At 34.7% G+C, this 23228-nt stretch overlaps 1 protein-coding gene across 3 annotated transcripts in view; it reads left to right on the top strand.

The window, feature by feature from the left end:
- The window catches only part of CEP128 (centrosomal protein 128), a 357240-nt gene that overhangs the window by 50694 nt on the left and 283318 nt on the right, over window positions 1-23228 (top strand). For all 3 annotated transcript variants that reach the window (XM_064486166.1, XM_064486164.1, XM_031454133.2), the window contains one exon: window positions 1180-1296. In XM_064486166.1, the coding sequence (XP_064342236.1) occupies window positions 1180-1296 (117 nt within the window). The remainder of the gene's footprint in view (window positions 1-1179; window positions 1297-23228) is intronic.

Genomic DNA, 23228 nt, shown 5'->3' with positions numbered 1-23228 from the left:
TCATAAACTGTTGGGATATTAACAGTTGATTGCTAAGTTACATTAGAAGCTTGACACTGAAGGGTATTTTGAGTTTTTGGTAAAGCACAGTGAATATCATAGTAAATATTTTAATTGTTTTTAAGCAAATGATGGAATATTTTTGATCAGCTTTTATTGAATAATTAAACTTATGTTTACCAGTGTCTTTTTAAAAACCAATTTGATTTGAGGTGTAATTTACCATAAAATTAATCTGCTTTAAGTATACAATTCAATGATTTTCAATAAATGTACTAAGTTGTGCAGCTATTACCATCATTCTGTTTAGAACATTACTGTTGCTCCAGTAAGATTCCTTGTGATCAGGACTTTTCTTATAGGATTGGTTGCATAAGATTTCTTGTAACAAAGGTGTATTTATTGCTTGTCTTAAATAAATACAAATGTCTTCTATCCATTGTATCCTCCTACACCAAATATACAGTTAGTCAAATAGTGTATATTTTATTTAGGGCGCTATATAATGATACATGTAAAGTGTGTTTGAATTTGCACAACTTTTAGCAAGGAAAATCTTGCATCAGACAGAAAATTTCTTTCATGTTTATTTTAGAGAGTCTCAATTAAACATTTTTCAGCTTGACTTTAGTTTTTGATCTTTTGCAGCTGGTTTATTTTTAGCAGATCACAGTAGAAAAGATTGACAAGCAAATGAAAAGCCCTTTCAATTATTTGCTGCACGTAAATATCAAAACCTTCCTAGGCAGGTCATGCTTATAGATAATTAAAGGGAGAAAGAACCAAATAGTAGAGTTTATCATTAATAGAGTAATACATGTAGTTGTAGGCATTGGTATTTTTCTTCTAACTCACCAGAGGGCACTCTTTTCTAGTTTATTACGTTCAACTCTGATCTTTTGACATACTATATTATGCTTTGAAAAATTTAAGCGCTTTTTTGGGATCCCGGTTTGGATCAATTAGAGACTAAGTTGTTTTCGATTGCGGCTTTTCATCAATTTTTTTTTTATTTGTGACCTGTTTTATAATAGTGTCATTGAAAAGAGTTCTACAAACACGCTTATCTTAAATGCTTTAGAAATGCTGTATCTGGCATAAAATATCTTTTCAATTTAGTCTTTTTTTTTTTTGCCTAACAGCTCCATAATGTCACTGTTTCTCTTTGTTCATGTTAAGGTTTCAGATCGGGTGGAGCGACGGCTTCAGGAAATAGAAAGAGAGATGCGTACAGAAAGAGAGCTGGTGGAAAGACGTCAGGATCAGCTGGGACTTATTTCTTTGCAGCTACAGGAGGTTGGTGAAAAATACCTTCTCAGAGTGTCATTCTTGAGTTTGGATAGTTATTCAGCCATTATTAAAATGATCATAGTTCCTTAGTTGTTGCGTGTCTCAGTATAGTTCAGTTCATATGAGAAGTGCAGCATATTGGTTATAGTTCAGTGTGTGAAGATGGTGTCTGGTTTAAGCCCAGAGCCTACAGCTGTGAGTCCTTGGGCAAGTTCCTTAACTTCTCCAGGCTCATTTCCTCTGTGGAATATGGAAATAATTATAGTATTTATTTAATCAGACTGGTGCAGGGATAAATGAATTAATGCAGGTAAAGCACTTAACATAGTATCCAGCATGTGCTCAATACATGTGAACTGAAAGTATAATTATTCTGATTAATTTTCTTTGGTGTGAACTAGACCAGGGGTCAGCAAACTGTGGCCTTTGGGCTGCATCTAGCCCATTGCTGATTTTTTTAAATAAAGTTTTATTGAAACACAGCCAACCCATTCATTTTCAGTTTGCCTGTGGATGCTTTTGTGACAGAACGGCAGAGTTGAGATGTTATGAAAAAGACCATATGGCCCACAAAGCTTAAAATTAGTATTGACTGCCTGGCCTTCTATAGAAAAAATTTGCAGACCCCTGGGCTAGACTATCATCAAAGCATTTCAAAATGGAGGTCACTTACCCTTTAGGTAACATTTTTAATTTTGGAACTTCAGACTAATGAAGACGTTGAAAAATTAAACAAAGGATTTCTGCATATCCTTTACTTCAGCTTCCCCAGTATTTATATTTTACAGACTCGCTTTATTTTATATATATATATATATGTTTCCATATATATGTGTATCTAAACTTTTTTGAGCTAGTTGTAAATACTTTTGAATCTAAATAATATGGTGTGTACATCCTCTTCTGTAATCACAGGAAATTAACATTGGATCAATACTATGTTTTAACCTATAGTTTTTATTCAAATTTTGTCACTTAAAGTTCTTTTCTGTTCCAGGATACAATCAATACAGGATTACATATAGCATTTGACTATCATGTCTCTTTAGTCTCCTTTAATCTGGAACAGTTTGTCAGTTGTTCTTTGTCATTTGTGATCTCAGCAACTTTCCAGAACACTGGCCAGTTATTTTGTAGAATGTCTTTCTTTTTAGGTTTGTTGATTTTTCCTCATGACTAGATTCAGGTGATAGACTTTTGACAGGAAACCCAGAGAAACGGTGTTGCATTTTTCCCAGGATATGATACCAGGAGGCATGTAATGTTGATTTGGTGAAAATGGAATGTTGATTAGGGTATTGCTTGCCAGGTTTCTCTATTGCAAAGTTACTATATTTTACCTGTTTAATAATTTATTTTATTGGGAGACTCTTTGAAACTTGAAAATAGCCTATTTCTCATAATATTTTCACCCACAAATTTTAGCATCTGTTGATGATTCTTTTGTAAAATGGTTACTGCTGTAAGTGATTCTAAACACTGATTTAAAAAATACTGTCATTTCTTCTACATTTATTAGTTGGATTCCTACTGTAAGAAAGGGCTTTATCTTTTTCTCCACCCGTTAATTTATTCATTAATATTGGTGTAGATTTGTGAATTCTCATTTTATTATATTGGTTGTGTCTTGTAACTGTCTTTGTAAGAAAATTAATTTGTGAAATTACCTTTAAATGTTTCTTAGTTCTATACATAGAGTATACAAAATTAGAAAGAGCAGAAAAACCGAACAATTTAAAAAGAAAAGGAATTTTTTTCTTTTACAATGTGATTTTCTCCAAAAGTGATGTTCTACAAATGCACTTATCTGTGCTTGAAGATCATTAACTCTTATAAATTGACAGATTAAAATTTTTCTTAAGTATTAGAACACATGCCAGTTGAAAATTAGAAAAAATTGCAACCCTGAAATTTTATTATGTAAGCTGATAGAAAAACCTGCTTTTGTTTTCTAAAATTCCATTTTTCCTCCATTTCACAAAAGGAAGCATACCCTTGTTAGTTGGTAATTACTTTGAAGAGGATACTTTGTTGAATAATTAGATACAGCATGTGGGTAGCCTTTTTTTTAAACCTTGATTTTTATACATTTGTTCTGAAAGCAAATTGCATCTGGTGAGCATAAGAATAGTACTGAGGAGACAATTGTTCTTTTCTGCAAGAGAAAATTAGAGAAATTTTCTGTGCTTATTTTCTACTCTCTCTGCAGAATGCACAATATTACAAAGAAAGAGGGAGAGGAAGATTGCTTCCCACCCCTATTCTTGAAGAAACCAGAGCTTGAATATTTGCATTGTAATTGTCAATTTGACTAAAAGCTTGAGCAGTGATTTGGAATTTCATCTCTGACAGTACAATAGAGGATCACCATTGATAAGAAATGTTTAATTTCATATTTTGTCACTGTAATATAAGCGGTGGCCTATATGCTTTTACAAGGTGGTTTTGGATTAAACAGTACAGTGGAAACTGGCAAGGATTAATTTAGGCTGATGCGTTTTCCTACTCCCAAGTTAAGTGGCTTAGACTGTTCTGGAAAGGTCATGTTTAAGGAGAGAAAACACTTTGCTTTCTTTTCAGTATTAAAAAATGCAGAAATATCTATACTGTATGATAATAGTAATTGGTCTATTTTGTTTCTGGCTCTGGTGAAAAATTGAATCTCTAGGTGAGTACGTAGGCCTGGACTTCCAGCTGCTATGTTTTTCTGCTTCCCTAAAAGGTGTAATTCAATGTTAGTGAACATTACGACATTCAAAAGTTGTTAAAAGATTAGGAGCAGTCATCAAAAATTCCAGGATATCAGGGATATCTAGGTATAATGTATTACAGGGAGGCAATCTGTGGTTTTGGCTAAAGCCTGCTTTTTTCTAAGTGATCTAATGAGGTTCTTAGGTGCTTGGGGCTTTATCTGTTCCCATTCAATGAAATCACAGTATTGGTCTTTGAAAATTGGGAAGCCACTCTTCTTTTTTTAGTTTTTAAAGAATTGTTCCCTCTTTTCTGTTTTTTTTTTTTTTTTTCTTTCCTCCTGGTCTAAGCAAGAGGGCTGTGCGCATGCTCTGGGATCCACTTCCCTTGGTGAGCCTCAACTGCTCGTGTGCTAGTGATGTCACATGAATGTCAGATTTTTTTCTTTTAACTTGGTAAGGACCTTCAAGGGCCTTCAGAACTTATGTATTGCATTTTAAACAACATTGTTTTTGTATCTTAGTAGAGGTCTCTTTAGAGAGATGAATGTTTTATTAGTTGTGCAATAATATTTTTTTCATTTAGCTCTTTTTAAATATGTCTATTTTTTAAACACCTTTATTGTGGTATGATTCCTGTACAGTAAACTACACATATTTCGGGTGTACATTTTGATGAATTTTGATAGATGTATACACCAGTGAAACCATCACCACAATCAAGATAGCTAACATTTCCATCACTCTTGAAGAGGTGCAAGTTTCGAATTCCCAATTTGTCCCTTCCCACCCCCTTTACCCTCTGGTAACCATAAGTTTGTTCTCTGTGTCTGAGTCTGTTTCTGTTTTGTAGATAAGTTCATTTGTGTCCTTTTTTTTTGGTCCCACATAGAAGCAATATCTTATGGTATATTTCTTTCTCTTTCTGGCTTACTTCACTTAGAATGACAATTTCCAGGTCCATCCTTGTTGCTGCAAATGGCGTTATTTTATTCTTTTTTATGGCTGAGTAGTATTCTGTTGTATATATATACCACATCTTCTTTATCCAGTCATCTGTCCATGGACATTTGGGTTGTTTCCATATCTTTGCTATTGCAAATAGTGCTGCTGTGAACATTGGTGTGCATGTGTCTTTTCAAGTTCTATTTTCCTCCAGGTATATGCCCAGGAGTGGGATTGCTGGATGATATGATAAATCTATTTTTAGTTTTTTGAGGAATCTCCATACTGTCCTCCATTGATTGCACCAATTTACATTCCCACCAACAGTGTAGAAGGGTTTCTTTTTCTCTACACCCTCTCTATCGTTTATCGTTTGTGGACTTTTTAATGACGGCCATTCTGACTGGTGTGAGAGGACATCTTGATGTAGTTTTTAATTTGCATTTCTCTAATAATTAGTGATATTGATCATCTTCTCCTGTGCTTTTTCTTGCCATCTGGATGTCATCTTTGGGGAGGTGTCTATTTAGGTCTTTTGCCCATTGTTTGATTGGATTGCTTGTTTTTTTGATATTAAGGTATGAGCTGTTTGTGTATTTTAGAAATTAGTCCCTTGTCGGTCACATCATTTGCAAATATTTTCTCCCTTTCCATAGGTTGTTTTTTTTTGTTTTGTTTCTGGTCTCCTTTGCAGTACAAAAGCTTTTAAGTTTAATTAGGTTCCATTTGTTTATTTTTGCTTTTATTTCTGTTATTCTAGGAGCTGATTTGAAAAAAATACTGCTGTGATTTATGTCAGAGTGTACTGCCTATGTTTTCCTCTAGGAGTTTTATAGTATCTGGTTTTACATTTAGGTATTTAATCCATTTTGAGTTTATTTTTGTGTATGGTATTAGAGAATGTTCTAATTTCTTTCTTATATGTAGCTGTCCAGTTTTCCAGCACTACTCACATAGTTCTTTTAAATTTTGAATGATTATTCTAGTACTCTGAACTTTTACTAATTGAATTAAAATATTGTTAAACCTAGAACCATCATTCTTTTCCTTGTTGAACCATTGTACAAACAATCAAGTGTGTGTTTGAACATTAGGGTACATTTGTCATGTTTCACATTTCTTTTGATCAGACATTTGACAGTAAGGTAACTTTGATTAGTTAAATTTAGTGGCGTGAGGTAGGAATGGTGGGTGCTAGGGACTTGAAAGTGGTATTTAGACTCTAAGCCCAAATCAAAACTCTTCTGCAGGTTCAACATTTACATAAAATCTTAGATTAAATTTCTACCTCTTGGCTGTGGCATCTTGGGAATTCCTGACTTGTTTTTTCTCTGGCTGTTTCTTATAAAATAAATGTGACTTATTCATCTTCAGGTAAGTTACATAAAATGAAAAACATGAGATAAATGGTTTATCTGTTTTTCAGACCATTTCATAGCATAGTAAAATGCTAGCTCCCTAATCTAGCCCCACCAAGGATACTCCATGCTTGCATATAACCTAAGGTGAATCAGGTGCTTTAAGGTTTAAAAACGTATCATGGAGAAACCCATGGGACAGGCAAGGCATGGAACCTTAATCGAAGATAGTGAAAACTAAGTGAGAAATTAAATGTAAGGTGGGAGCTCAGTGGTTTCCAGTTTGCTCTGTGGAAAAATCAGATTGTGTGAGCCTCATCAATAAAATAAGGTCATATGCAGAAAAACTGATAAAAATTTCCCCAATATTTTCCTTCATCTTTTGGCATCTGTACCAATTGTGAAAAACCTAGTAAAGAAATAGCTATTCATTCCTTCCCAGAAATGTCATTGTGGCTCCAGAAATGCTGAGTAATATGGCTGCTTCAACAAATAAAAGCCTTGGGTACTGTTTTTTTTAATGTATTTAGTTTGGACTCATTAAGGGAGAAGCTTCCACTGAAGCCAAGAATGTTTTCCTAATGTCCTCCTAATAGCTTTAGCGTCTCCCTTCAGACTTCTGAGCCAGTTTAGAGGAGATCCTAGTCTGGCAAGTGTTGTTAATACGTCCTTGTTAACCCCTTCTCCTGCTCTTCCTTGTGAGACTCCCCTACTTGGTTTGGAGACATGGAGGCCTTTCTGAGGCTGCTGGAGTATTGACTCCCCTTCACTTAGTTTTCCAAGGCTAAATTGTGAAACTTTTGCTTGGCCTTCTTGTTACCATAGTTAATGCCCTCTTTTTGTAGATATCCCTGACATTTTCTCATATTTATTTTATAATAAATATTGATACAATCCCCATTGATATTATTAGATGCCTTTTATATAATGCCCATTAAATCACCCTCACATCGACCATCTCAATAGCCTCCCTGGCCAGAAAGACCAGTGGAATTTACAAGTAAATGAGAGTTTATAAACAGAACATGAGCTCTATGGAAAGCACAAGGAGAGCTCAGAGATGCACATTATTTTCTCAATCCTTGGGATATGAACTCTAGAATTTAGTGCACTGTAAGGTCTAGGTGACCAGGTGAGTGTAGTAGGCAGAGAGTGACACAGGCAGGGTGACAACACCAAGGCCCTCAGGGTACCTAGTGGGTGAAAGCTCTGAGTATCACACCAGGACAACCACACATGTACTACTCCGTGGGGAAATGTGTGTAGCAAGAGAAAATTCAGAAACTCCTGCTCTAGTGTTTGTTCTTCATAGAATGAATCTGTGTGTATAGGATAAATCTGGGCTTTATTTTGAGCCATACTTTTTATTCTTTTAATAAACCTTAATCCCATTGACTCTTTTTCTCCTTCTTTCGCAAAGATGGTTTTTTTCTCCTCACTATCCAGTTTCCGGTGATATATATTTTGAGTTGAGGTTTTTAAGTTTCAGATTATTACTGTTAATTACCATTTCTTGATATGTTGTCTCTTTTAATTGTAATTGTTTTGAGCATTTTTTATTTCTAGCATTTAATACAGTATGGACTTAATTAATATTTGTTGAATGCATTGAGTGGTGACCATATTCATGCATTGTTTTGATCCAATGTTTAACTAGTTTTATTTCTCACATAGTTCTTTCCTTTTAAAATTTTAATGAAATATTTAGTATGAAAAGTATTTACATATGATCTAGCAAACGTATAACTAAATGTGATCCTATAATAAATGCCCATACAAACATTATCTTTTTTTAGTGCAGCTTTATTTATTTGCTTGACTCGTTTTTCTCCCTGTCTCTTCCCCTCTGTTCTCTCATCATCAATCACTACCCCTACTCCCTAAAAAAGGAACCAGTGTAAACAGCCTGAGATACATCCCTTTATATCTTTCTTTCTGCTGTTAATTATCCTGGACAGAAGTGTGTGTGTGTGTACCCTGTATACACCTCTGCATATATAGATATTTTGGGTATGTTTTTATTTTAATAAAATGAGATTCCATTATATATATATTTCTGCATTTTGCTTTTTTTTCTCACTGGTACTTCCCAGAAATTCTTCCAGTTAGTGGATGTGGCTCCAACTTAATCTTTTATTACCATGGACAGATCTTTTATTACAGTTCAGATCATCAGAGTAGTTCTCCAGAAGGCTCTAACTTTCTGTGTTTCTTTAAGCAAAATGGTTGAAAGTGGCCCTTTTTCTCACATTCCTACTATTAGTCGTGGTTATAATTATTAATTTTTGCCAAGCTGATGGGTATAAAGTGTTAACTCATTTTTATATTTATTTGCATTCCCAATTAGTGAATTTGAGCATCTTTTCACATACTTGTTGGCAGTTTGCATTTGTGCCTGTATAGATAGCCTATTTATAACTTTTGCTCTTTTAAAAATACTGGATTATTTGAGTTTTTTTCCCCCAGGATTTTAACTTTTTTAATGGCAGAAGGAAAGAATCTCAGTTATTTCTTATATGACTAATGAGTTGCCTTTGCATCTTTTTTGAATAACTTCTTCTTTCCCCTCTGATTTAAATGCCATTTCAGTTGTATAGTTTCTTATGATACCTGTCTGGATTCTGTGTGCTTTGCTATTGATCTGTTTGTTCCTGAACTGATATCATTTTGTCTACATTATTTGTCTTTCATTATATTTTGATAAATGATAATGAAACTCTCTGGTCATGTTCCATGAAAAGTCCTGCTTGCATTTGATTGTAATTGTACTAAATATATAGATTAATTTGAAGAGAAGGTGTTTTCTAATTGTCTTCAATAATATTTTGTAATTGTCTGTATAAAGGTCTTGTACATCTTTGGTTAGACTTATTCCTAGGTAAGGAATTACTCATGATTTTTCTATTGTGAATAGGATATTTTCTTTGATTGCATCTCTAATTGGTTATTTGTAGTATATAGGAGTACAGTTGGTTTCATATGTGGCTCTTTTAGCCAACAATTTTGCTTAATTATCTTATTCTTATAATTTGTTAGTAGCTTTACTGACATATTGTCTTATGTAGATAATCATATCATTTGAAATTAAAAGCAGTTTAATCTCTTTATAATTCTTTTTGTTGTTGTTGTTGTTGTAGCTTTATTGCACTAGCTGGAAACTCAAATTCAGTGTTGAATATAAGCAAAGATAGCAAGAATCTTTGCTTTATTCCTGTATTTATTGAGATGCTTCTAAAGTGTAAATGTTATTATAATGGTGTTTGCTCCTGGTTTTGAGTGCCATTCTTTATCATATTAAGAACCTTGCCATCTGTTCCTAGATTGCCAAGAGAGGTTGATATTTTATTTCTTTATTATTATTATTATTATTATGAATAAGAAAAGGTTTAATAGTTACGCTGCTACAGACAACAGCAGTCCACACAGACAAGAGGTGCCTATGTGGGCATTGAGGGTTGGTTGTTGGGATCCTTTATATAAAGTAGGATCACAGGTGTCTGATCGGCTTGTGTGCAAGTCTCTGATTGGTTGTAGGTGAAGTAAGAGGTTTAGAGTCCATGAAGGGTGGTGGGATCTATGACTCTGATAAGGTGGGCTGAAACAAGTCAGCCAGAGCTATTGTGAGATTAGGCATTACCTGGGGCTATTAGTTTGCTGGGGAAACATGCCCAGGGAAGAATGTTAGACATCTGAGAGCCTAGGAAGGGAGTCACTGGACTCTGCAGGACGCCAGTTGGCCCAACATTCCCCACTGACAGATTGGCAGTGACAAATCTTTGGAACAGGGGTGAGGGGCTCATCTTCCATGTTTACTTCCTGTTAAATGGGGTGTTGCATTGTCTCTGCCAATTGTGCCAGTCTGTCTGGGCTTATGGGGCCCTGACATCCCTGCAGCCTTAAAGATGGGAGTGGAAGGAGGCCTCAGTGGCGTCCATGGGCTGCATCACCAGGATGTTGGCTTGGTTCATGGTGGTAGTCTTGATAAGAGGGATGTCTTTGTTCCTAAATTCTTGGACCTCAAAGGGAGACACTTGTTTTTGTAAGAGAGGGATGCAATACAAAAACAAGCATATACCAAGATAAATAGCTAAACCTAATAAAGACAGAGAAGAAATTTGAGGATGTCTGAAAAGAAAGACCTTTTCCCTTTAGGGATCTAGGAAAAGGCATTGGAGAACCAGTCACAGACCTGTTCAGTGACTACGATGAAGTAGTAAGCATAGGCATAAAGATGTCAAGAGCCATGTGGTTTTGTAAGGCAGCTTTCCTTAATGGCTGCAGCAGATGTCACTATTAATGATCTTAGTGCTTTTTTAGATAGGAGGAGTTGTAAGAATTTGGGCTCATAAAATCTTCTCCTGAAAATACCTAACTATCTGAAGGCCTGCTTTGCCAGTTTTCCCAGAGCACAGAATGCCTCGTTCCTGATTACCACCCTGGGCTCCTTTCAGGGTGCGCTGATGGTCAACAATCTCAGTGGCTTGTGACTTAATCCTTGTAGAGGCAGATGGCAAGTACCTGGCTTGGAAGGCATTTCATGACCACTTCCTCCCACAGTGCAGGGAGTGCTCATTCCTACGTCAGGCACGGGTTTCGTTGATAGGCCACTCAATGTGCTGTTTATTATGACACTAGGCCTTATTAACAGTAGCAGAAATCTGGACCACCTATCTTACTAGTCTGTTATGGTCCAGGAAAATATCCTCTCTTGTAGCTTCTTCCCAAATCTAGAGTTGTACTATTATAATCACAAATCTCCTATAGAATTATATATCTGGTTAGCTGTTTCAGGTTGCTACTTGTTGCTCTGATTGAGGCTGAGTAACTTTAGAAGAAGATTCATATTTATTGCCAGGATTAGAACACTTATTGATTGGCCAGGTGGGGGAGTCACACCTAGTAGTATCACGAGGGGCCTGAACAGAACTGCAGTTTCTTTCTTACAGAATAAATTTCCTAAGGGCCTACCAATTAGACCCTTAGAGTGGAGAAATCCACCAGGGTAACCCAGAAGTACTGGATATAGGTAGTTGCCCATAAACATAACAGAACTTTAACTCTGAGTTTACCAAATTGCTAAGTCATAATAAGCTTGAGAAGAGCTTTTTTTTTTAGTATCTAGAAAGCACAGATTAAAAGCGAGTAATATTTTAGATAAGAGTAAAAATTGTAACCATAGTCATCAGTTTACTCAGTCCTGTGTAATCCTTTTTGTTAACAGTTTTATGAAATCAGAGTTTCCATCAGACTTCTAAATATCTTGCCCAGTTCAGTAGTATGATTTAAAAGTTACCAGAAACCTGTACTTGTCAAAATGTCCTTTCTATAATCTTCCTAAAGAGAAAGCATCAGAGTAAAAACCACAACTGTCTATGAATGACAAAAGACTTAAGCATGGTTTAACACCTGGTTACACTGTGATAAAGAAACCTGGTTACAATAACCAGTATTATGACTGGTAACATTTTAGACATATCAGATTTTTATGAATTCTATATAATTTTTAGAATATATTAATAAAATTTTCCCATACAATATAACCTCCTTAACAGGTCACCCACCAGCAGCTTCTACCTGATACAAAAATCGAAACTAGAAGGCCTGGCCAGTCTGGAGGCCTGGCCAGTCTGCAGGCTTGGCCAATCTGGAGGCTTGGCCAATCTGGAGACCTCATCTGCAAAAAGTGGAGAGAAGGCACAGAGGTGCACAATGTGGTTGGGCCCAAGAACCAAGTTGTGTCTCAAGGGCCAGAGTCAGAGGAAGGGAGAGATGGAGAGAAGGGTATTTAGAAAAGACGCCTTTCCCATATGCATTCACTACTAGGCAGAGAGTTATTTCCATCTGTCAGACTGAATTTCAGATCCTGCCGAGAGTAGCCCAGCCAGGCTTCCTCCGTCCTTGGTTAAGACTTTGGGGACTTCCCAAACACTAGGGAGCGGCAGGAAGGTATAAGAGAGGAAAGGAAAGCAGAAAGGAAGAGGGAAGCCTGCCCTGGAGATCTGGCTTCCAGAATGGAACTTCTGATCAAGCCTCGGAGTGTCAGATAAAGCCAGGGAGAGACCCCCATAGGAAGGGGAGAGAGGAGAAAGAGAAGCCCAAAGGGCTGCACGGGCCACTAAACGTTGTGGGACACGGCACGGTGGTCTGAGATGCCAGTTGGTAAAATAATTCACCAAAGGCAAAGGATGAGAATAGAAAAGGAGTTTATTAGGGGTACACAGATGAGAGTGCTTGTGTGAGCTGAGAGGCTGATTTTTTAAAATCATGAATGGGTTATGAAATTCATCAAATAATACTGCTGCCTTCTCTTTTAATATTTAAATGCCATGGAGTCTCTCAGTAGCTGCTGAGCTCTTTGTATGCCTGAGAACTTTTCTTGGTCATAATGTATTATTTCTCATACATTGCTGATTTAATTTGATTTAATAGTCTTCAGAATGTTTATGTTTATGATTGAGATCGGTTATAATTTTCTTTGCATTACTCTTTTTGGTTTTGAAAGCAAGGTTACATTTATCTCATAAAATTAGTTCACTGGATTCCTTCTTTTTTCTTTTCCTTGGCTCTGTTTAAGAGAGGGATTGTCTGTTTCTTGAATGTTTGTTTAAACTCCCCCATGAAATCATTGGTGCCTGTTACCTTTTTTTGGCTGAGGTTTTCAGTTTCTTCAATGTTTTTTGGTTTATATAGCCTTTTTGTTTTTTAAGTCAGCTTGGTAATTATTCATAACTTTGAAGTTATCCATTTTGTTGTGTTTTAAAATTAATTTAAAGAAGCAGTCATAGCTCTCTTTTATTATTTTTTTCAGTCTTTTTCTGAAGCTATATCCTTTTCCCTTTAATGTTATTTAGTTATTTCTTCTTTTTGTTTATTAGTCTTGCTAGACATGATTATTAGTTTTTGTTTTGACTGGCTTTGTTTATTACTTCATCAACTTCTGCTTTGAACTCTTTTCCTGATTATTTTTAGATTACTGCTTTATGTTTTAGACTTGCAAGTTAAGTGATTAATTGACTTTCTACTTTGTCTTTTTAATACTGTAAATTTATGATCAAATTACTATATGGTTTGATATGCTATTCTCTTATGGTAGTTTATTTCTAAATCTTTTGTAATTTCTGTTATGATTTTCCCTATAATTTGACTTATTTAGGAATGCCTTTTGGAATTTTCAAATATACGTGTATGCTTATTTTTAAGCTCTTTATTATTTATTTTTAAATTGATTCCTTTGAAATTTGTTGAAACTTCCATTTTGACCTAGTACCATCATCAATTTTTGTAAGTGTTCCATGAGTAAAAAAATGAAATTTTGTGTTTTTTTTTTTTTGAATGCAGAGTTTGTGTTTGTGTGACACCCATACACACTCTCTCTCTCTCATATAAGGTTAGTGGGCCAGGTTTGCAAATTTTGTTGTTGTACTATGTTCTTATTAAATATGTCAGTCTAAAGCCTCCTGTTACGATAAGGATTGTCTGTTTTTCCCTGTGATTATTTTCAGTTTTGTTCTGTTTTTTGACTGTGGTTTCATGGATATAATTTAATTACTTCTTAGTCAATTATTTTTTTGAATTATTATATAGTGTTCCTCTTGACATTAGGATTGATTTACTTTTTTCATGACATGATTTTTCTTCTTTATTTTAATCTTTTCTCTGTAGTTTTATTTTTGTTTGTTTCTTAGAAACACCTTATAGGTGAACTTCAAAAAGTCTTCTCTAATAAATTGTGTGTTTTAATGCTTGGGTTAGTCAGTTTACACTTAGGATTACTGATACATTTGGAAATGTTTTTGTCATTTTATTTGTTTCTTAACTTCTCTTTGTGTTTTTTCTTCCTCTTCTTACCTTATATTGGATTGAAATGTGTTGTATATTTATTTTTATACTTTCTGCTGGCTTTGAAGCTATAGATATTGTTTCCATTCTTTCGGTGTTTATTCTAAAATTTTTAAACATTACTTAGTTAACTGAAAATTATTCTAAGAAATATGTGTTCCATCCACAGTGACTTCCTCTCGGTGTCTTATTGGAAACTTTTTCTTCCAACTCTCAGCATAACTTATCCCTTTTCATCCTTCTCTTCAGAAGGAAGAGAGAACTTCCTTCCCCTCTTTTCTAGAATAACCCTTTTCTACCCCACTGCTTCTTATCATGTCACGTTACTTTATTTTGTAAATAGCACTTCAAGTCACCTGTAATTGTGCTTTACTTGTTACGTTGTTGTTCGTCCTCTCCCTTAGCGCCTTCTTCCATTGGCGGGAACTTTGTCCATCAACCCTGTTTCTGGGGCATGTAGTACAGTGTTGACAACACAGCGGACGTTCTATGAATAGATGTTTAAAGAATGAAGGCTGCTTTCAAATGTGAATGACCATTTAGCTGCACATAACATTCTTGGTAAAAACAAAACTTTTTCTTTCAGAGGTTTGTAGACATTGTTGTATTATTCTGCTGCTCTTACTCTTACAGAAAGAAAATGCAGGTCAACACGTTTTAACTTCTTTAAAATTTAATATGTAGCAGTTTAAATGCTTTAACAAAAACCTCACAAATATTCTTCAAGAATTCAGACAGTCACAATTACATTTTAATATTTTAACTTTATTAAAATAACATACTCTATCAAATGATAGAGTATGTTACTGTTGAAATTCTATTGAAAATTTAGGACAGCTGGATTTTTGCTATCTGAGTGTTTAACAAAGTTAGGAAGAAAATAGAACTGCTCAGTTACATGAAATCTAAAAGTAAGACCTCTTGAAATATTAATTATGGATTTCTGAAGACTTTATTTAATTGTTCCCAATCATTATGGATCAGCAACAGATGCTGACTGATTTGGGTTTGGGGACATTGCAAATAATTGACCAAAAAGAGTTTTTCAGAAACTTTGCAGCTACGTTGTTTTCTTTTTAAATTTTCAGAACCTTTGTAAGGAAAGTTCTTTTAAGATTTTTCACATAATTTGTATTTAAATGTTTCAAATTTCGATGATAAAAATCAAAGGATAAATTCTTCATGGAGAATTACTGCATGTTTTTGACCACTAGTCGTCAGTATTGAACCATCAGTTGTGACCCTGCAGGCATCATTTATTAAAGTCGCTAAACTTTGTTGAAAAATGATTATAATTTGTATACACACCTCATGTCTTAGGGCTCCCTGAAAGTGTGCTTGGCACTAACATTGCAACTGGAAAAATCTAATTGTTTAACTATTACCATTTGAAAACTTAAATTTTAAAGTGTTGCTTTCTACTGTTGAAAAATAAAATATGGCATATTGAGTATTATATATTAAGACATCTGTTATATTTAACACTAAAACTGTCATTTCTATGCCTTTTTGTTAGAGTTTCATAATTCCTCTTTAGGGCTACAGTTCCTTTCTTTTCTCTCCCTCCCTCTGAGGAAAAATCTTTTTACGTATAATAAAACAATTAGAGACTATAATTTGATATGAGAGTTAATTTTGCTGGAATCATGTAGTCTTATTCCCTTTTCACATTTCATATTTCTAAGCTATGCGGAAGTATCCCAAAGATACCTTCTCTATGTTTTTGTATTATGTAGATCTAAAGCTCTTTCCCCTAATTGTCATTTTCTTCTCCTTAACAGTCACTGTCTTTGCACCCTGTTGTCCACTCACCCCAGTTGTATTCATTTCCCGCTGATGTTCTAATGCTGTTTGTTCTCCCTTTGTTTGCTTGTTTTTCTTTCCTTGATAGAAAAGCATTTTTAATAGCCCTAATATGACTCACTGCATTTGTAGTTAGTTTACGTTTCTACTCAGTACCCTGGGTTCTTTTTTTGTTTTTTTTAATACTGAAACTGTGGTTTTATTTATTGTTCAAGAAATGAAAGACTGCTTAGGTTTTTCTAACATATCTGTGACCATATTATGGTTAAGTTAGAGCAGTATTTATAGCTATAACCTTATTATGTAGTTGTCCAAAGGGCCCCATATGGTATTGTGAAAAAGTTACACGATTTCGTGCTTACTAGCTGAGATTGTGATCATGAAGCATTGCTCGCCAGTATCAGCCCCGGATGGGGATCTACTTAGAGTGAAGCTGTGATTCAAAGCCACAAAGCCTGGGCAGACCTGGTTTCTGGAGCTCCATTTCCTGTTCTTTCCCCTCCTGACCTGTGAACTTTATAGAAGATGCTATATCTTATCTCTTTGTATGATTCATACAAATAAGTAGGTCATGTGATTTATTTCCTCTTAAAAAGATGACTACTCATCATGCTGGTAAAATAATTTTAAGTTTTATTAAACATTTTTCTGTTTCTTTTATGTCCTTGTCTTCTCCATTTCCCCCATTCTTCATATCTGGGCCACTATTGAATTCTGTCAGCTTTATCTTGAAAATACTTTCTGAATTGATGAGAATTTGCCCCCTCTACCACCTGTTCTCTCCTTTATCACCTTGGGATTATTATCTTCTGCTTGGGCTGGCGCAGTAGCCTCCTTGCTTCCATTCTTAACCACCTTACAGTCTTTAACCCCATAGAATCAGATGATACCACTTCTTTCTTCAAAACCCTTCAGTGTTTTGTTTTGTTATTTTGTCACATTCAGAATGAAATCTAAAATCCTCAGCCTACAAGGTCGCTCTGATATGGTCCCTGTCCGCCCTCTCAGCCTGATATTCTGTTGTTCTTCCACTTGCATCCTCTAGACCAACTACACTGGCTTTGCTTTTCCATGGGCGTGCCAGGCACCCTCCTTCTTCTGGACATTTGTACTTTCCATTCCAGAGTCAGGGATTTTGAACTTTGAAAGCAGTTGTTTTGCTTATGCCATCGTATCATTCAGACTCTACTTCAGAAAGGCCTTATTAATTATCCTAGGTCAGATTCCCCTTCATTGCTCTTGAGTCCCTTAAACTCCTCTTTTTTCTTTATAACACGTTTCCTTACTTGTCATCTGTCTACCATCTGTTCCCTTGAGCAGAATGCGGGCTTTATGAGGCAGACACTTATTCTGCTCATTGCTCTGTCTCCAGCACCTAAAACAGTGCCTGGCATAGAATAGAGGCCCGGTGAGGGTTTCTTACAGGAATGAATGAATGAATGTTAAATTCTATTGTAGTCTGAACTATACATAGTGAGATATTCATGTGGCCAGTACCCTCATGTACCTACCATGTGCCAGGTGCTGTGCTGGGGGCTAGTAATTTAAAGATACTTAAATTCTATATTGTTCTTTAGGGCTCTCAGTTTAACTGAGAAAACAGAAATGTTACCAATCACTGTAATTCAGTAAGTATTACTTCAGCTTTGCCAAGGCTCTAGAGTAACTCAGAGAGGAAATAGGTACCCCTTCTTGGCCCTTTTGGGAAATTTGGGTGAAGGAGATGGCATTTTTACTGACATTTTGCATTTTCTTTTTTTTTAATTTGAAATATAGTCGATTTACAATGTTGCGTTAATTTCTAGTGTACAGCATAGTGATTCAGTTTTATATATTCCTTTTCATACTCTTTTTCATTAAGGCCATTACAAGATATTGAATATAGTTCCCTATGCTATACAGTAGGACTTCGTTGTTTATCTATTTTATATATAGTAGTTAGTAGCTATAAATCCCGAATTCCCAATTTATCCCAAATTCCCAATTTATCCCCCGCTACCCACTCTTCCCCCTGGTAACCGTAAGTGAGTCTGTGACTGTTTTGTAAGGAAGTTCATTTGTGTCTTTTTTTCTTTTTTTTTTTTTTTTAGATTCCACATATAAATGATAGCATATGGTATTTTTCTTTCTGTCTTAACTTCACTTAGTATGACAGTTTCTAGGTCCATCCCTGTTGCTGTAATGTTTTGCATTTTCAAATCATTTGAGGCATTTCTTTTATGACTATGATTCTACCCCATTGCTTATTGCTACATAATGAGCACTTTACCAATCTATGGCTGAAATACTTAAATTCTGATTTACTACACTTTTGATTCACAACATTGCTCTTTGTCTTCTCACTTTATGCCCTGCTAATTATTTCCTTCTCTCTTTTTTATGTTTGTTACTTGTGGGTTACTTATTTTTTTCTTTGCAAGATTAGAATAAACAATTCTTTTCTGTAAGGTTATTAAAAAACATTAATGTCAACATGCTAAAAGAAAGGAAATAGATAGAAAAGAATGTTCAGCTATTATGGGATTTGTCTCAAAGCTGGTTGAACACTATTTGGCACAGCTTTAAATGTGCAAGTCCTATACGTTTCATGCTTTTGAGTCTTCTTCTTTAGTCTTTATCCTGCCTTCCCTTCTTGCCTTCCATACCACCCACCCCCTTATTTAATCTAAAGTCTGTTTCATTAGGCTTTGATCATTTCAGATGATACTTAAACATTTTAAATATTCTTTCTGTGGAAAATATTTTTTACCCAAAACTTCTTACAGAAGTTGGAAGAGATCTTGGATGTCGTCTCTTTCAACCTTGTACTCACTCAATACTTGAGTTTCCCTTCACAGAGCAAACTTCCTGCATGGTTTACGGATATTACAGGCAAATCTTCACAAGACATGTTATCTTTTTCATATTAGGAAATACTGGGAGTAATAGCTGACTGGATTAAAGAATGTTCCATTTTGATAGTATTTCTCAGGGGCCTACTATTTAATATTGATAAGGCAAAAGTTGAAAGTTTAGAAATGTGTTCCACATCAGAGAAGAGGTAACATATCAGCTGTTAACGTGGTAGTTAAGGCCTTTGGATTCCTTTGAAGGGTGCAGTTTTATGAGATGATGTATAGAAGTAAGTTGTCCTGAAATTCTTAAAATCTCATTTCCATATAATTAACACTTATATCGTGTCTTCCTTAGGCTTTTTACTTTCTTAAACAAATATTACCTAAGGCTGTTAATTATGATGTTTGTAATATGCTTTCTACCCTCTTTTACCTCCCCATTTCAACTATTTTTCTCCAAAATTCTCCCATGTATACTGACTTAGGTTTTCTTATTATTCAAGTGTTCTTGAATAATGAGTGTTTTTCAGGGTGTCCTGGTTGATTACTTTGCTTGTGGTTTTCTTGATCCTACCCTCATTGATTTTAGTCCTCATGCAATTGTCTTGTCTCTCTCTCTCTTTTTTTCCCCGATTGTTTGCACTTCAGATTCTTGAAGAGTCGCTATTTATCTTATTATGGTCATTATGGCCCCTGACTCATTTCACCTCTTTGTTTCGCCTATTCTTTTAGCACATGCATAGGTGTCCTTGTAAAGCACCTCAAAGTCTGTTTGGAAATGGTTAAAGTTTACATTATAAATAAATACTCATTGCTTCTGTGAGTTGCATGTAAGTCTGACACCTATTTTATGTTTATACTACATATGACTAGATCTCAAATTATTATTTAATCACATTTATTTTGCTGTGTGTGCTTGTTTTTTCTTGCCAATCTTGTCATTGTACATTATAACAAATAAGGCTAGTATGAGTCTGTGTGAGTCACTTTGTGTAGGGACCATATGCAAATAGACATTTAATGCTGTTAATGCTATGACGATGATGAAAAATGTTTGTGTTCTTGTTGACTGAACAGCTGTCTGACAATAGTCTGAGATTTTCTGAGTGCAGGACTTGTTTAATTTCCACTTTATGCTTTTCTTGAAGAGTGGAATGTGTCTGTCTACATTTTCAGCAAATTTATCCTAGACCATCTGTTTATAAAGCTCTTTTCCATCATTATCAATTAATTATTGGGCAAGTACTGAGTGCATAGTAATATTGTGCAAACAAAGATGACTCTGCTACAGATAGACTTATTCATAGACTTGGTACTGCTTCTTATTTTGATTAGGAAAAAGTGAAAAAAAAGAAAAAAACAGAAAACAACCAAAAAACTCCCCAAATCCAAAGGCATAAAATAACATCCTCTAATTCTTAACAATGAAAGCTATTGTCTATTTACACGGCCTTCTGCTCAAATACATGTAAAACTTGAGCAATTCTAAATTAAATTTCCGTAATTATCTGTGATCTTCTGTTTGTCAACAATTCTAACTCCATGGTCCTGCATTTAGAAAGTCAAATGAAGTATCATATTGCTCTGGGATTTCTAATAAAACTATGAGTCTCTTTTTTGAGAAGAAACTACTTGGATAAAAACAGACCCTCCACTAAGAACGTTTGCTTTTTGATTTTGAAGGAAATCCTGGAAAGTGCACTTGTTGGGCTCACATTTAACTTTACTTGCAAGATTTTTTATTAAGTAAAAGATTGCATAAAAATGAAATCTCTTCCAGTAAAAACAATGGCATTTAGGGGAATAATGCTCATTACCATTGTTGTTTTTGAATTAAAGAAGTCAGAAGACTTACATGTCTTTTCAGCATACCAACTTTGTAGGCAGTAATTAAGGTTTTGTTTTGCAGTTTGGCAAACTTAATAACATTTGAAGAATGAAATCCTGACACTAGTCAACAGGGTTTTACTTTTAAGTTATTTTTGTAGTCATGGTTGTGGATTTTTGCTGATTCATCCATGGTCTCTGGCCTACTTAGTCTTCCATGTGGCCTTTGGCTAAAGTTTAGGTAAAGACTATGGCTATGGAAGACAGCAAAGGAAATTGGCTCTCATGGAGATTGAACCCATGACCTTGTTTGGCTTCATTGGCACAAGGTGTCATAACCAGTCACAGACTTCATAAATATGGACATAGTGGAACCAGTAAGTTTATTTATTTATCAGAGAAATTAGGTCAGTAATATGTGCTCATCTATCCTACCACAATAATTCCTATAAAAAGCTCATTGGATACTTGAAATAATAAACATATTATCATAAGACCAAAAATAAGAAAAAAAAAACATCTAGGCTATTCTCAAAGAGAAACTTTGAGTTTTATGTTTCAAAACCTCAGGTATCTTTAAAGAGTATTATTTACAATTACAATTACCATCAGAAGAAGTAATAGCAATGTACTTAACTACTGATTAATCTTACTTAACTACATGATACCTGGTATTACTCTACCCTTTGAGAAACAGGAATGGTTATATCTTGTGACTCCACTCACTATGTGCTGACCATTTCCATCTGGAAAATACACATAGTTCAACTGATAGACTTTAGACTCTCTCCCTTTGATATACTCCATACCTTCATGGTATCATAATGATAATGATCAATGTTGGATTCTCTTTGGACTTCTATCACACAGTTCTCCTTTCACTTATTAAAATGTTTTTAAATTGTAGATATTGGTATAGAATTTTTGTTCCCTGGTTGTGGCTGAAAAATAAATTTCTTTGAAAAATTTAAGTAACATCCAGTTAGCTATTTTTGATATTGGTTCAGGGATTTAGAATATGAATGTATTGTTTTCTGCCTTGAAAAGAAGCTTAATTTTTTTTTTGTTTGTTTTGTTTTGGTTTTTGTTGGCACAGACAATCCCCAACTGGATGAACTTAAAGGCTAAAATTTTCCATGACTTTATTAGCTAGTTTTCATGTGGGAGGAATCTCTAACTTGATTTAGGAAAGAACACAATTTAGAAATTCACAAAACTTGACAGAAATAAAGCCTGTGTTAATTGAAATGAGTAGTACTAGTTGTGAGCAGTAAAATCCTGCTGTGTTATGCATATATATTCCTTTTTAAAATATGTATTTTTATTGATGTTTGGTTTTAGAACTGTAATTTAGGTTTTCAAAAGAGAATTTTGGAAATAGTAGATTTTCATCTTTTAAAAAAGTTCCAGTTAAGTCAGATTCCCATTACAGTATTTTATTTCGTACTCAGTACTTAATGATGTTTTTTCTTGATTTGAAATATAACAAGTCCTTAAAGCTATTTAAAAAGTTTAAATACATAAATATAAATAACTTGTAACTTCAGTTTATAGCTAATGTGGTCTAATTTGGATCAGAATATCATTGTGAAGCTTAGAATATTTGTTTGCTGTTTTTTATTTTGAACCTACATGTAAAACTTAATTATAAAAAAATAACCAGATGACTTATTAAGTCATGAAAAGACAAAGAGGAACCTTAAAGGCATATTACTAAGTGAAAGAAGCCAATTTGAAAAGACTATACACTTTATGAGTCTGACTACTTGACATTATAGAAACAAGAATATGGAGACAATAAAAACATCTGGGAGGGGAAAGATGAATAGGTGGAGCACAGAAGGTTTTTAGGACAGTAAAAATACTCTGTATGATACTGTAATGATGGATACATGTCATTAAACTTTTGCCCAAACTCATAGAATTTGTAACAGCAAGAGTGAACCCTAATGTAAACCATGGACTTCGGGTGATTATGATGTGTCAGTGTTTAGGTTCACCAGCTGTAACAAATGTACCATTTTGTTGGAGGATGTTGATAATGGGGGAGGTTATGCATGTGTGGGGGCTGAATGTATTTTGGAACTATCTGTGCTTTCCACTTAATCTTGCTGTGAGCTTAAAACAGCTCTAAAAATATAAAGTCTTAAAACACACACACAGAGATAGATATAAAGAGCAACTGTTTTTATAATTCTAAGTAACATGACTTTTTCATTCTTTGTTGTTACTGGAAAAGAAAATCTAACTTAAAAACTTAAAAGTGTGTACCTTTAATATAATATTATAGACCTATTGTTTGGTATGAGCACAGACTTGTTTTTCTATAGTCTTGTTGGTTTACCAGTGAGTCATCTATGTGTTCTTGTCCTTGTGACCAAAGGCATGCAGCTGTATCACTGCTGAGTGATTAGGATGAGACAAGATAGCTGATGTTCTTTTTTTTTTTTTTTGGAAATTTCAGTGGCCTGTGTGGGAGTTAACATGTGACCTTTAATTCATTCCAATTCCATCATTCTTACCCAAGCTTGCTGGTCCATTTAAAGTAGACAAAGGGCCTTTAATTCCCTATTTGTTCTACATTTTTGAGTGTGTTATTTTTTAGAGCCTCTTGATAAACATGCCTGTTGTCAAAGTTGGGA

This window comes from Camelus dromedarius, chromosome 5 (genome assembly GCF_036321535.1).
Source record: "Camelus dromedarius isolate mCamDro1 chromosome 5, mCamDro1.pat, whole genome shotgun sequence".
Classification (NCBI taxonomy): domain Eukaryota; kingdom Metazoa; phylum Chordata; class Mammalia; order Artiodactyla; family Camelidae; genus Camelus; species Camelus dromedarius.
Note: the sequence above shows the minus strand (reverse complement) of the source record. Positions and strands in the feature narration are given on the sequence as shown.